Consider the following 15,885-nt stretch of genomic DNA (forward strand, 5'->3'; position numbering starts at 1 on the left):
TATTCTGATATATTTTTTTTTTAATATGAAATTAAACATAAAACTTAATTGTATAATTATATTTCCCACATTTTACAGTCAGTTGTAAATTTCACAATCAGTTGTAAAATGTGGAAATGTATTTACATAACATGTTAAATATTTTCTTTCTATAATAACTATATGTGTTCATCAGTTTGTTTGTTTGTTTTCATACTTTATTTACAAAATACTGTATACACATAGACCAGAACATGGCATGGAGAAAAAAAAAACATAATGCTCGAGTTGAGGCAGGAAGAAATTTCATACAATTACATAAATAGGTAAGTAAATTAAATAAAATAAAAGTAAAGGAATAAACAAGAAGAGAAAAGAACAACAAACAAACAAAAAAATAATAATAAAATAAAAAATAAAATAAAAATAAATAAATTACAACTTAAATTCGTCACATAAGACTTTAGTCTTCACAGCTTTAGGGTTAGTGCAAAAGTTAAGTGTCTAGATAGGATTTCAAATAAGATGTAAAGACCACAAAGCTGGGTTTCTGATTGGCACATTTGCTTGTATGTATATGAAATTTAGCTAATAAGGAAAAGAGATTAAGAATAAACAATTTCCGAACAGGCAAATCAGTAATAAAGAAACCAGATAAAATATCTTCAGTTTTGAAGTTAAACGAAATATCCAGCCTTCTATTTTAAAAAAAGATTGACATCACACCAAAAAATTTGACAAAAGGCACATTCCATGTGTTCATCAGTTATATTTAAGACAGAAGGTGTGTTTTACTTCACCCGCGCATGCGCACCGGCATCCCGAGCCTCTCCTCTGACCGTTAGTGACCTCAGCTTCTGCAGCACAACTTGGACCGGCGCTGCTCACGTGCACACACACGCGCACGCTCCCAAATTGCAAAGAAATACCCCCACAGGAGAGATGGCCGGGATTTTCGGGAAGATCTTCGTGGGCATTTACGTGGAGATAAAAAGGAGCGACGGTATGTAGCTAGCTCCACACACACAGAGCTCTCCATCCGGCAGGTCCGGACGAGAGCAGCTAACGTTACCATGCACCGCAGTGGGCTCATTCTGCTAGCTAGCAAGGCTACATCATCTTTTACCGTTAAAACTGAGGGCTGAAATGTCGGAGGCTGTAAACCAAGTCTGTGTTTATTTTCTGACACGCTGCTGTCGCCTTGTCTTATCCCGACATCGCCTGTCAGTCTGGGAGGTTCACGCCGGCCGGTCGGCCCGGGAGGGCGGGACGGTCCGTCCACCTGTGCGCCTCTCCGGCCGTGGACAGGAGGCTGTGTGTAGCCACAAATGACAGCGACCTCCCAGCTCCATCCTGCCCTCTGCATCATGGCTGAAAGCTCCCAGTAAAGGATGAGCTGCATGCACCTGCACTGCATCATCCAGCAGTGGCCTGTGGATGCTGGGCTGATGCTGGGGCCTCTCCCCTCTGACTGCATTTCATCCCACGGCTGTTAAAATAGCCCACGTCTTTATTTTTAATCATGATGATAGCTCTCATTCAAATATCGGAATCTAAGTGGTGATTTGGTACTTAAATGTGATTTAGCAGGCAGTGAAGGCAGCAGCTGAAGTTGTGTGGTGTAATGAATGAATGACAGAGGAAGTCTTATCATCCTCTCATGAACCACACCCATCACCATCTCAGTATCCCTATATCACTGTGTAAAATGTGACAGTAGATACACAAAATAAAAAATAAAAAAATGTCTGGATGCTTATTAGTTATTTTTCTGGCTAGAGTGATTCATGATGATGTGCCGAGAGGACTTGGATTCCTCTTGGCTCATTGGCTGGGTTAATGTCTGCCACTGTGATTTAAGGTTCATATAGCACATAAATCCTTTAGGCGTCGACCCTAGCGTCCCGTGCAGAACTGAGGGAAACAAGCATCTCCTCACAGCCTCTCTCACTCCCACTGCAGGACGAATACACCAGGCCATGGTCACATCACTGCACGAGGACAACGAGAGTGTGACAGTGGAGTGGATCGAGAATGGGGACACCAAAGGCAAAGAGGTATGGGTGTCCCTGGTCAGCTGGAATACATTCATCACTCTGTGCTCATCAGTCCAGTTACATTCATTTCAGACAGACAGTTTAGTGTGTCACAAGAATGATGGATAAGGTATCATTTAGGTAAAAGTCCTTTAATCACACTATGAAAATACTCCATTACAGCTAAAGGTTCTTCATTCACATCTTTCAGCAAAACATGCATAAAGTGCAAAAAGTGGAAGTATACATTATGCTGTAAAATGGTCTTTGTCGGTGTCTTTTATATATGATGTTTTTGGATTAATTTTATTGTTGCATTAATGAATAAATTACATTTTACTGTGCATATTCAAAATTGAGCTCATTTGAGGTACTTTATACACTGATCGTAGTTTTGTCTACAATAATACATCATCTTCTGGAATATTATCATGTTTGTAGCCTCACTGTCTTGTTAGAACCATGTATGTCAACGTTCATTAAAACAGGCCTGTGCAGACCTTTTGACAATAGATTTTCCACTCAGTCCAAGAGGGTTTTTAAATGACATCTTTAGTTCAAGAGCCAGGAGACTTTTTGTCAACCATAAAGAATAGTTTATTCCTTCAGTTTATTGCGAACACTCACAGGAAGGGAATGAATAATTGTAATCTGAAAAAGAACTGAAGCTGTCTGACAAAATTTAGCAGAGTAAAAGTACAAGTTTTGCTTCTTATGTAGTTAAGTGGAAGGATAGTGTTGGAAAAAAATGGAAATACAACAAAAGTCTATTCAAGTAAAATACTTGAGTAAAAGTACATTCCTGCACCGACTCGTTCTTTACATGTTTCTCATCTTTTCTTTTTACTTTCTTAGATCGATCTAGACAGCGTCTTTGCTCTGAATCCAGATGTTGCTCCAGATGAAGAGATTCCACAGAGTCCTGAGGCTCCTCTTCCACCATCCTCTGTCCCCAAAGCCAGCAAGGTCCCCAAGGTCTGCTAGATGGCCTTTTTATGAATTACTGTATTTGTTTTGAACAAAACACATTGTTTATGGTCAGCCGTGTACTGTAAATGTCAATATATCTCTTTAGTTTACCTCTAGAATGAGGTACATATTGAGATCAGACACTGAAATTTGTGCAAGTCTCTGCAAGTGCTGTGAGATTTTCCAAGGTGATCTCCATCTTAATCTTGTAATGTTCGACTAAGTTAACAGTGTGCAATAAGTGCCCCATACGTTTGATGTTTTTCAGACCAGACGAATCACAGCGATACCGAAGGCAGAGAACGCTCCTCGGGAGAACAGAGGTATGTTTGATTCAAATATGTAGAAATCAGTTATGCTACTGTACAGATCTGTTACCATATTCATATTTTTTCTCTACTGTACACTGTATCTTCACACTACTAGTTCAAGATAACCTGCTGTCTTTTCTAATCTGTGAAACGTGGCTCTTTAACTTGCATAGATGAGTGATGAATGTGCACTGTGCTCCTCAGCTGCAGCAGTGGGCACCACTCGGGCCCGTCCCAGCCAGCACAGCCAAGCTGCAGAGCCTCCCCCACCAGCCATAGCTCCTCAGCCAGCACTCAACCAGACCCTGATACAGCAGCAGAACGGTAACACACTTCTTTCATCTTTGAAAGCAGAGCAGAGGGACCCAGAGGGTGTTGTCTGATGTACTTCAGTGTAGTTTCCCAAATCTGTATCTCTGTTTTTGTTTTCTGGTGGAGGATATAGTGTAACAGAGGCCAAAACCAGTGATGTCATGCTTGACACAGCTGTGTGAGGGCGTCAAAGGCTCTTTCACAGTCTGACACTGGCCTTGCTGCTCAACTCAGACTCATACTACAGCACTTGTTCTAGTACTCGACTTTGGATGATGGAATTAGCATAAAGGACTAATATTTACAAATGTGTAAATACAATAAGGGTTCTCGTTCGTAGACATATGATACAGGGCAGGAACCCCTTTGATTATTTCCTGTCCATATCTTTGCCTCTTGCTTTACTGAATATGGGTATTTCAAGCAAAAGTAGATCAGTTGCAATATCTGAAGAGATTGCGTGTGATTGCTAATGGCTGAAGCTTTGCAGGAATGCAGCTGGACTGTTGTTGAAACATGGCTGAATTTAGGTGAAATTGCTTAAGTTAGAAAATATTGCAAAAGTAAGTAAGTAATAAATAAAAACTGCAGATGCCTAAAAAGCTGAAGTAGAAAACTCTGGCCGACACAGGTATAGCTGTAGGTTTGCTGGAACAGAGCTGACCTGCTGGTGAATCATGGCTGACTTTAGCTGGAACAGCATAGCTTAAATTAGAACATATTGTAATAAGGAAGTAGAAATAGAGCTAAACAAAACTTGACTTTGTTACCTGTGATGTTCGAAGGTTCATCTTCTCCTTTACATTATCTCTGCAGTCTTGAAAATGACTGTATCTCACTAAAAACAAGTTGGAAACCTACACAGGAACACAGAGACCATGTACATAATGACCTCTAAAAACAGACACTGCTAAATACAAGAGAAATGTATTATTTAAGACAGAACAGTAGTTTAATGTACCAATAAGTAGTGATTAATATGTTGTTGAATATTAAAGAAAACATGACCCATCCCAAACTTTTCCAGCACGGAGGAAATCCAACTGTGTGAAGGAGGTTGAGAAGCTACAGGAGAAACGAGAAAAGAGACGACTTCAGCAACAAGAACTCAGAGAAAAAAGGGCACAAGTAAGGAGAAAAAAAACACACATAATTTCAGTAAATAAGCACGTTCTTTCAGGTAATATTTTTTGAATCGTCGGGTCTTTTCTGATTTTAGAACACCACCCAGTCCCTGCATTCATGTTGGGAACTTCCTGTTCAAATGTGTTCATTGTTTTACAGAAGAGTTACTCTCATATCTCTAATAACCACATAATTTTTATAACATAACAATACTTTTGCACCCTTATTTAGGTACACTTCTTTAATTATCATATTAATAATATATTGTCTAATGTATATTGTACAAATTGCTGTCCTAGTTGTCTTAATAAAGTGTTTTAATATGTATACTTTGGTGTGTGTGTGTGTGTGTATTTTTTTTTTAATTCAAAGATATGTTATATATACTGCTTCATTGCAGGAGGTGGATGTCAATTTACCCAACTATGAAATCATGTGTATGATCAGAGACTTCAGAGCCAGTCTGGACTACAGGCCTTTAACCACAAATGATCTGGTAAGTTTGTTTCAGATCCAATTTAAAGAGTAGATATGAGCATTGAGCATTGATAATAAGCTGTAATATCAGTTTTTAGATTTGTTCTGTGATTCTTTTAACTTATTAGTTCTAAATTCCCCTATTCTAACTTTTTTCCTGGTATATCTAAATACCCCAGCCCTCTGGGGCAGGAGGGGGTAAATAGATAAATTAGGAATTCCATCCGTCTGAGATTTTCTCTCTATTCTTTTCAAATTTCACACACATGTTCTTTACATGTGCCTTTCTCTCAATTTTAGCTTTCTTTTTTTCTTTTTTTGAAAAGTTTTTCAAATGATTGAAAGTTAAGACTCAAAATTAATTCCTGGGTAGGCAGGGTATCAGTGAGCAGGAAGGCCTAATGTGTGACTGGGTGGGGATGTGAGTAACCTCCGCTTACTTTTTCACTTGTCTTAAATGTGTTACAAATGAAATAAAATTGATCAGATAACATATCAAATACAGTATTTTGTGCATTCATACTGTCTTCAATGAAATGCAGGTCAAATTTCATTATATTGTCACTGTTATTTTTTAATGTGCATTTTCCAAGTCTTTGTCTGTTTGGGGTTGTAGATATAATTGAGGGAGTGTATGTCATGATGAGGGGTACATAGATAAACACCACACACAAATGTTCAGCCCTTGTTTTTGTTTCAGATCGAGGAGCACAGGATATGTGTGTGTGTTCGTGCTCGTCCACTCAATAAGAAAGGTGAGCGTTTTTGGTCAGTATCTGCCAGTTCTTTGTTGGATGCATTTATACATTAACAAAAACACTCTAATGTGTGTCCATGTGTGTTTAGAGTTGTCCGTGAAGGATTTAGACGTGATCACCATCCCCAGTAAGGACGTAGTGATGGTCCATGAGCCCAAGCAGAAAGTCGACCTGACCCGCTACTTGGAGAACCAAACCTTTCGCTTTGATTATGCCTTTGATGAAAATTCCACCAATGAAATGGTTTACAGGTGAAGGGTTTTTCAATCCCTCTGAATGTTTTGTAGGGATTTCTGCTTTCTGACAGATGCTCCTCTGCTCACAGGTTCACTGCTCAGCCTCTGGTTGAAACCATTTTTGAGAGGGGAATGGCAACCTGCTTTGCTTATGGACAAACTGGAAGTGGAAAAACACATGTGAGTGTTTTGAAATTGACAGGATGGTTTCTGTTGTTTGTGCGTTGGATGTGTTGTAATTTAAGTTTCTTTTCAGACAATGGGGGGAGACTTCTCAGGAAAGAACCAGGACTGCTCTAAAGGGATTTATGCACTGTCTGGTGAGTTTCCTCCTCAATGTTACCTTCACTGGAGTTTACTGCTACCATTTAACTCAATTCAAGCTTTGTTTTGTTTTTTTGTGCAGCAAGGGATGTCTTCCTCATGTTAAAGAAGCCAAACTACAAGAAGTTAGATCTTCAAGTCTTTGCCACATTTTTTGAGATCTACAGCGGGAAGGTGAGTGTCTTTTGCAATGATTAGTCCTCATTTACTGCAACAATGTGTTCTTTCTACTCTAAGTGTATTTATATGGTAAGTGTAATAAGAACTTTATTTCAGATTTTGAATCATTGAAATATTTCAAAATGTCTACATGGAAAAAACGTAAATATATGGCATCAAATGCTGACGTGCTAATATGTGGGCTTTAAAGGTGTTTGACCTACTGAACCGTAAAGCCAAACTCCGGGTCCTGGAGGACGGGAAGCAGCAGGTCCAGGTGGTGGGGCTGCAGGAGAGGGAGGTGAAGTGCACAGAGGACGTCCTCAAGCTCATTGAAGTGGGAAACAGCTGCAGGTAAACACAGGAGGGCATTATATGTTTCATCAGAGCAGCAAGAGTAGGACAAAGTCATGCAGCTGGTCATTAAAGTTTTGTCTGTTGGAACTGTAACAGGAAGTTAGTATAGATTTGTTTAGATTTACAGATATAATTATGTGTTAGGCCTGGTTTAATCGATATATTTAGGCTGAATAACAGTATACAGCATATCAAAATAAAGGTTTTAAAGTGACAAATTAATAGTCTAAAATAAATAATTTACAGACCTCAATAACAGAGACCAATTTGGTTAAGAACATTGAGCAAATTAAAAAAACAAAAAAAATGTTTTAACGTAAACATGAAGTGACCATCTCCGACCAGATAGGAGAAGCTGAAAAGGCTGTTTAAAGGGTATGTATTATCATTTATAATAGTGTTAGCAAGTCACTGCAGCTGGTTGATGTTCAGTGATTCCATGTTAAGCTGAGATTGACCAATCAGTTTAAGCACCCATTTAATGATCTGGTTCAGGGAGTTGTTATTCCATAAAGAAATACTCCCGAACCATGATACCAGATGGAATGATAAAATTGACTCAATAAAAGCACAATGAAACAGGGAAGTAAGAAGACAGTCAACATTAAAAGTACCCAGTTTCCGAAGACAATCTAAACACTGATGCCCTTTCTTACAGACAGCTTTGGCTGTAGGTTCACAGTTCAGTGCAGGTTCACACTGCCAGCCCTAGAGCTAAATTCTAATTTACTTCATGTTCAGATCATCCTCTTCGATGAAAGTATTAATAAGTTTAGTGAAATTTGACTATAAACAAAAGTCATGCATTCAAAACCTTACTTTTAGCCTAAAATGTAAATCTAGAGGTGTTATCACTATTCACTGTACTTAAAAATGCTTCCTGTCAGTATTTTTGCCTTTATATCAAGTGCTTTGTAGTCATTCTACTGCAGCATTCATGCATATGTTGCATCTGAACAACTTTACAGCATGTGAGTGACTCCTTCCAATACAGACTTGTGACAGATCTTCATTTAAAGTGACATCAAAGTGACATTACTGCTCAGACTGTGGTCACATTAACAAAGGTCAGATTTCTGATTCAGGGCCACATTTGGAAGTGGCCCAGATTGGACTTGAAAAGATCTAATTCTATGTGTTGATCAAACTGTTGTGGAAAACCCCCCCAGATCTGATTCACATGAATGAAAAGATCAGATTTACCTTTTTTTTTTTTTTTTAAACTTTTGCCTGCAGTGTAAACCTTTGTGTGCCTCAGAAAACTACTATATTAAAAGAAAGTTAACAAGGAAATTAATAATACAGAAAAAAGATGAATCCATGTTCTCCTAAAACACTAAAGTGGCGTTTAAGAACTTGTTAATGCGAGTGTTTGGTGCTTGAAGCCCAGTGTTCCTGATAATAACATTTAGTACATCCAGCAGAGAGCATGTGGGCATATGGTGAGATCCTCGATTCTTCTGTAAACTTTGTGTCTCTGTGTCTCCTTCAGGACGTCTGGTCAGACTTCAGCTAATGCCCATTCTTCCCGGAGCCACGCCGTATTCCAAATCATTCTGCGTCGGCGGGGAAAAATGCACGGAAAGTTTTCTCTTATTGACCTGGCGGGGAATGAGAGAGGGGCGGACACTTCCAGCGCTGACCGCCAGACTCGCCTCGAGGGAGCTGAGATCAACAAGAGCCTGCTGGCGCTCAAGGTCTCCTTCTCAGTACTCGGAGTATCATGTGCAGATTTGTCCTCACTGTTGGGGTGGAACAGTTGGTCATTACTACCTGCTGATATATGCACATGCACAAAGTATTTATCAGATAGTGCAGCAAAAAGGTCATTTTACTGCCATGATAGCTTTTTTGTTTGATAAATATGTTAAGATACAGTATCTATCTGCAACAGCAGGCAACAAAGTACAGTTCTAGTGAGTATTACAGTATTGTGTTGTTTTGATAATGTGATGACACTGAGTGAGTTTTTAATTAATAGTTTACATTCAAGTTTTGTGGCAAACAGTGGTTCATTATGGGCTGTCTTTAAACCCAGTGTTGTATTGTATTTTGTATTCAGATATTTGACTCATCCCTAACCCAGACCTAGGATAATGTGTTAAACTATCACTGAAATTACAAATAAAAATCACTGTATATTGCATTTTATTAAATTATATCACAGTTTGTTGTTAATCTAATGATCAAGTAATGAGAACATTTAATGTTTAGAGAAGAATGAAGATTCTTAATTGTGACGTCAATCAGTCGTGCCTTTTTCACCCAAATATTTACTTTAACAGGTATATAGGTACAGGGTAAACAGTCCTCATAACTATTGTTACTATATGTTAATCTGATGTGCTCTGTGATGGGGCTTCTTGCAGGAGTGTATTCGGGCTCTGGGACGAAACAAACCACACACCCCATTCAGAGCTAGCAAGTTAACCCAAGTACTGCGGGACTCATTCATTGGAGAAAACTCCAGGACCTGCATGGTACGACAACAGCAGAGACTTTAACATGAAGGCTGATGGTGTTGGAGAAGGCATGATACGTAATGATACTTAATAATCCTGAAATTCTACTTCTTTTGACAGATTGCAACTATCTCTCCTGGGATGGCATCCTGTGAAAACACCCTGAATACACTGAGATATGCCAACAGGTAAAACAGATGCTTCTGAAGTGAGACAAACACCTTGAAGTCTATTAGTTTACATTTCAGTCGGAGCTTTTAACATATGTGTTTTCAGTTAGAACTATATATGGTTCTTAAAAACATTTTGTGACAATGGAAACAAGTCAGCTTTTAGTGGGGCTACTTTTGGGCAAATAATTCAGTTTGTTGTGACAGTAGGGGTGGATGATATGGCAAAAATATCATATCAAGATTTTAAAAAAATAAAATCACGATCTCTATTGTATCATGATTCTTTATATTGATCTTTGAGACTAATTTGCAAGTTTCTGAACAGGCAACCAAACAATTTCCCTATGTAGAATGTAGCCCTAAAAGAAAAAAATAAAACAGACAGTTTAGCCCAGAGAACCTTTCAGAACATTTTTAATTTAAATAGTTTGTGCAGTTTTGCCAACATGTGCCAAGAACGTAAACACACTAAAATGTAAACAGCGCTCTGATTAAGTTCACTATTGCAACATAAAAACTAATGCCCCCTTAAAGACTTTCGTGACCAATTTTTCATCAGATCTGTAAAACCTCAGTCATATCCTCAGTATCACGAATCTGTAAGTCTTTCTGTGATTATTCACCTGAATCTCTTGCATTACGGTGAACAATTTCGAAGCGCCATCCACCATAAACAAGCCATGTGTTTACAAACAGAGCCGGGAGGTAACTCGGGCATCTTTGGAATTTTGTTGCGAGGTGCATTGTGGTAAACAGAGGTTCGTCCAGCTGCCTCCAGCGGCAGTGCAACCATATGATATTATATGGATGAAACAAACACGACGTGGAAACGGCTGGAGGAATATGCATAGAGGGAAGGGAGCTCCTGCCGTTTCCACGTCGTGCCTGTAGCAGTTGCCGCTGCCAGGCCGCTGCCTCCGTTTCCCACAATGCACATCACGACAAAATTCCAAAGATGCCTGAGTTACCTCACAGCTCTGGATATAAACACATGGTTTGTTTATGGTGGATGGCACTTCAGAATTGTTCACTGTGATGCAAGAGATTCAGGTGAGTAATCACAGAAAGACTTACGGATTCGTGATACTTAGGCTATGACTGAGGTTTTACACATTTGATGAAAAATTGGTCACGAAAGTCTCCCGCACCTTTCAACAAACATCCTGCCTCCTCAAATAAAGTTTCTGAAGGTAGGAAAAGGGAAAATGAGCTGCACAACAATGGGAGACTTAAGTTTCACTTTCACTTTTTGTATGGTTGTATGGTGGGCGCGTACTCATTATGGGATACATATGGCATGGAACGCACCCCCCGTATAAACCCCCCGATTCCACAATCTCTTTGCTTTGTCAGATCGTTGATACGTGCTAATCCTTCACGATGAAATATCGTCATATCACACACTAGTATCGTCATATCGCACACCCCTATGTGACAGTGTAACATATCTGTCCAGTACTCAGCCAACTCTTAGTCACTGTGACTTTTACTCCATGTTATATCCTACATTAGAGCAAAAAAAAAAAATCTGAAATCTCTTCCTTCTTCTAGTTGTTCTTTTTTGTTCTTTTGGGAGAGAGTGACTTACATGTCTTGGACGTTCATTGACAGTTGCTGTGTTTTAAATAATGCTATAGAGTCTTGGTTGGAGACAGTAGTAATAGATGCTCTGTCCTGCCCAGACCCATCAGCAGGTTGTAGTAAAACATTTACAATGTGTAAATAAAGGGATGTCCCTCCTTTATTTTTTTTCTCCTACATACAGAGTCATACATTAGAGCCTTCACTGTTGCAAAATGACATGAAAAAAAGACGTGTATTTTAAACTTTTACTAAAGCTTAGTATAAATATAGAAGCATTCAAATGGTAATTAAAATGTAGTGTCAGTAGCAGTGAACTCAGGTACTTATTTACTCTGTGTCCTTTCTTATATTATTATGAATGTAATTGTCTCACATAACATTATCCTGGACATAACATAATCCTCCTCTGTCTCTTCTTGGTTGTGTGTCTGTGTGTGTTTCTCTCCCACTACGTTTCCAGAGTAAAGGAGTTTGGCATAAGTCCCTCAGACATCCCCTTCTCTCAGAGTGGGGGTGGAGGGGGGCGTTCTGAGCTCTCCCCTACTTATGAGTACGATCACTTTACTGTTTCTGTCCATGTTTTCCACAGAGCCCTTCACCTTAACACATCACTGCATCGGCCTGTTCATGACCCATCAGTAACTGTGTTTTGTTACTTTTTGTCCTCACAGAAGTTTCCCAAGTCCATTAAAAGCCACCTGATAGATATGTGATATCAGATTGTGCTCAGGAGATTATACCTGGTCTTAATGAAGTACAGTAAAGTTGGTCTAAGGCAGCAGATCTCAAAGGTCTCACAACACGCAACACCTCAGAAAATCAAACTGTGTCTTAATGAGATAATGAAGTTTATATCAGGATAGATTAAACCATTAAAGCAATGTTTTCCAGCGTATCCCAACAGAAGAACAAGGTAGTTTTCCCTTTGCTTGTGTAACGTCTTCAGTAACTCTTTCCATTTGTCAGAGTAGGCACAACTCGCTTAAATTTATAAATTTTTTTCCCATTTCTGCTATAGTATAATGTTTGTACTTTCATAATAATTTTCCAGATTTTCTTTTAGTTTTTACAAGCAAAATGTACCATACCATACTTATTTTTAAGAGTATGTATTAGCTTGTAGCAAAAATATTAAAAGACAAAACTGTTTTGAGAGGCTGATTTTTATAGATTTGCAAACGTACTGAGATGCCTCCATGTTCCACTTTTGGTGAACTTGGATATAAGGGATAACTTCTGGCCTTTTTTGTCCTCTTTTTGTTTTCTTTACCATCCAGTAAATGTGTAACCTGCTTTTCATATGTTCCTAAACCTGCATGGAGTTCATATTTTGTTTATCATTTTCCCTCATTAAGCTAATGCGGTTCGTTTGTGATGGCTTCTCCCCTCCCTGTCACAGCGTCCTGTCAGTGTAATGCATGCAGCAGCTGTACGTTCCAGTTTACACAGTGTTTGTCATCAGTGCTTATGTGTACTAAACTACAGTCCTCATGTGTTGTCAGGGTGAAGGAGCTCACGGTGGACCCCACAGCAGCTTTGGACAGCCGTCAGGGAGGACATGTCACCCAGCTGGAGGTGTTGGAGGCTCAGTGGGGAGTGGGGAGCTCCCCACAGAGAGACGATCTGAAGCTGCTCTGTGAGCAAAACGTAAGCAAACACACTCACACTGTCACTGTGTTGCAAGGGGACAGACCTGGTATTTTTTCTCATGTTTTTAACAAACCTTCATAGTGTTGTCTATGAACATCTGGCCCTTCACAGTTAAGATTTGCACAGAGCTGTTTGGCAGTTTAAGGTATAATATGGAACGACTCGGTATTGAAATATCTAAAAACAACTAGACCTATGCTTTATTATATATTATATATTATAAATAAATCAGAGGAATCTGTGATAGTAACACTAACATTTTCATCTAGTGGTCTATCTTATTGGTCCCCAATTGACTTTCCATGATATTACAATGAAATGGCATAATGTCAATATACATCTCTTAATGTGCTGTAAATAAATCTTTAAAACCTTACATTAGCTGCCTCAGCTGCAACTAAACAAGTGGTGTCATTACTGATGTCATTATTCTGTCATTACCTGACAGTTACATTGACAGTTTATAGTTTCTTTTGTGCTGGTTAAAAATAGTTCAACCAGCCATTAAAACCATGAACACAAGTGACCAAACTATCAAAACTCAGAGTGGAATATCCTCATGAGCACTGAAATCACTGATGTGCAGCATCACAAACACTTATTTTCATCACCAAGTCTTAATGAATAGTTACACATTTATGCAAAAAACTGAATTGTGTCAAATTCTAAAAGTCTGTTTGGTCACAACAGTGAGGTTAGGCTGTTTATGAAGTCATGTCGTCATTACATTATTGCAGATCCTCCTCATACAGTGAAGGCTCAATGTTAATATGATGAAAGGATACATTATGTAATTATTCACCAATCTGTGTCAGCAGTTTCCAGTGGAAGATTGCGATGCTTTTCATGTTCAGTTTTGAAATTGTGGACGCCCAGGTTTATGACATGGCAGATATAAAACACAGATTGATATACATATAGGAATTCCTTCTGTCCATCTGTGATTTTTGTCCAACCCATTTCTCAGACACTATTCACCTGATTCTTTTCAAATTGGACACATGTTCTTCACCACTAGTAGAGGTGCAGTGCACAGTTTGATGGCTGAATTTAAATTTGGTATTTTTTTTCAAATAAATCTTTGAAAATTTTAACATGAACAATTTCTTCAACTGATTTCTCTGACATTATTCACCCTATTCTTTTCAAATTTCACACGTTCTTTACATATGCCTTTCTCTCAATGTTTGTTTTTTTTGTTTTTTGTTTTTCAAATTTTGAAAAAGTTTTTAAAAAGATTGAAAGTGAACACTTAAAGTTAATCCCTGGGTAGTCAGAGTATGGGGGGGGGGGGGGGTAAAGTGTTGTGTGACCGGGTGGGGGTGTTAATAAGCTCTGCTTACTTCTTCACTTGTTTTCTGTAGGAGGAGGAGGTTTCCCCTCAGCTCTTCACTTTCCACGAGGCGGTGTCTCAGCTGGTGGAGATGGAGGAGCAGGTCCTGGAGGACCACAGGGCTGTGTTCCAGGTACAGAAACATCCAAAACATTACTGATCAGATATGTATCTTCACATGAATGTTCAGTTTTAAAGAAATTTTCCTTTCACATCATTTTTAAATTGAATTTATTTAATGGAGGTTTGTTTGTGATATGTCATATGTGGACAGGAGTCAATCCGCTGGCTGGAGGATGAGAAGGTCCTTTTGGAGATGACAGAGGAGGTGGACTATGATGTGGAGTCATATGCAACTCAACTTGAGCAGATCCTGGATCAGAAGATAGACATCCTCACTGAGCTGAGAGGTAATGACCTTCAGATGTGAAAGACACCAGTGTTGATGATTTCATACACGATGTAGCAGATGCTGTGATATTGTGTCTCTTTCAGATAAAGTCAAGTCTTTCCGCACTACGCTACAGGAAGAGGAGCAGGCTAGCAAACAAATAACCCCCAAAAGGCCTCGTGCACTATAGACACCCCCCCACACACACACATACATATGATGTTTCATTGTAACATTGGCTCGTCCTCAGAGAGGTGAAGGCCTGAGGGTCACTGTTGAAGAAAGAGCTGATGTAGCTCAGCTGTGATGTTATGACCTGGTGTCTGTGTGTACGCTCTCTGCTGTACAGGCTGCAGTCGCTTCCATCATCCATCCGTCCATTTGTAAAACCAAAGAGCACAATGTCTTTGCTCTTTCATTCTCCTGCAAAGTGTATTTATAAGGTTTCTGTATTTGTGTAAAGTCACAAGTGCTTCACTTTAAACAAAAAAAGGGTAAGTTATTTGTTTAAAATGAAATTTTTATATTGTCAGTCATGGGTTATCCTCACTTTGGCCAATTTTATAAACAGCTGTTGCCATTTTGTGCAATACTCCGTCTCATTTGGAGGATTTTCTTCCTGCCCTTCCCCTTGTTTCAGCTTCGGGTCGAGTGGGGCAAGTCGAGTTTGTGTGTAAAATGAGCCACTGTGTGTTTGTGTTCATACTGTATGTAAAATAGGGTTGACTGAGAAAAAAATACACAAGACTAATGTTGCATTACATTGAATGGCCTAACAGGGGCGCTATAATCAAAGGGTATGTCAGACACAACAGTTGTGTGTTCCATACATTAACCGCGAATAGAGATTTCTCATTTGTCATAATAAAACAAGCCTACTTCTTGCTGTTGTACGTGTTTTTTGTTGTCTAAAAATCTTTCGTTTGGAATATTAATCAAGATTTATTTACAGTTAAAATTTTCATTGATATCAAGTAAAAGCAAAGACTAGAAACTCTGAGGGGCTGTACCTTAAACAATGAAAAAGAAGTAATGGTACAAATGTAGAATACAGTTTGATTTGAATAAACAACATACAATTATATAAAACAGCTCTGAATTTCTAAACAGGTGTGAATATGTAAGTATTGAATTATAGATGTGTTTTATTACTTCATCTTACAGCCTTGTTACTGCAGAGACTTATTTGCATGAAAAATAAGCATATCAAAAAATTTTTTAGTTTCCTCCTCAGAAGTTACTGTATACT

General features: G+C 38.8%; 1 protein-coding gene across 2 annotated transcripts; it reads left to right on the plus strand.

The window, feature by feature from the left end:
- The first annotated feature begins 796 nt into the window (after nt 1-796).
- LOC115430561 (kinesin-like protein KIF2A) lies at nt 797-15,522 on the plus strand. 2 transcript variants are annotated; one of them, XM_030150645.1, is made up of 21 exons: nt 797-982; nt 1,942-2,036; nt 2,871-2,990; nt 3,253-3,307; nt 3,500-3,619; nt 4,635-4,735; nt 5,133-5,228; nt 5,910-5,964; nt 6,056-6,218; nt 6,293-6,383; nt 6,460-6,523; nt 6,610-6,701; nt 6,898-7,040; nt 8,536-8,740; nt 9,413-9,523; nt 9,626-9,693; nt 11,723-11,812; nt 12,765-12,909; nt 14,277-14,378; nt 14,520-14,655; nt 14,741-15,522. In XM_030150645.1, exons 1-21 carry the CDS (start codon nt 922-924, stop codon nt 14,824-14,826), a joined length of 2,199 nt encoding a protein of 732 aa, XP_030006505.1. In that variant the 5' UTR covers nt 797-921; the 3' UTR covers nt 14,827-15,522. The 2 variants fall into 2 exon arrangements, with proteins under 2 accessions (XP_030006505.1, XP_030006506.1); XM_030150646.1 differs by lacking the exon at nt 11,723-11,812.
- Nucleotides 15,523-15,885: the final 363 nt, after the last annotated feature.

Source organism: Sphaeramia orbicularis, chromosome 12 (genome assembly GCF_902148855.1).
Source record: "Sphaeramia orbicularis chromosome 12, fSphaOr1.1, whole genome shotgun sequence".
Taxonomy (NCBI): Eukaryota; Metazoa; Chordata; class Actinopteri; order Kurtiformes; family Apogonidae; genus Sphaeramia; species Sphaeramia orbicularis.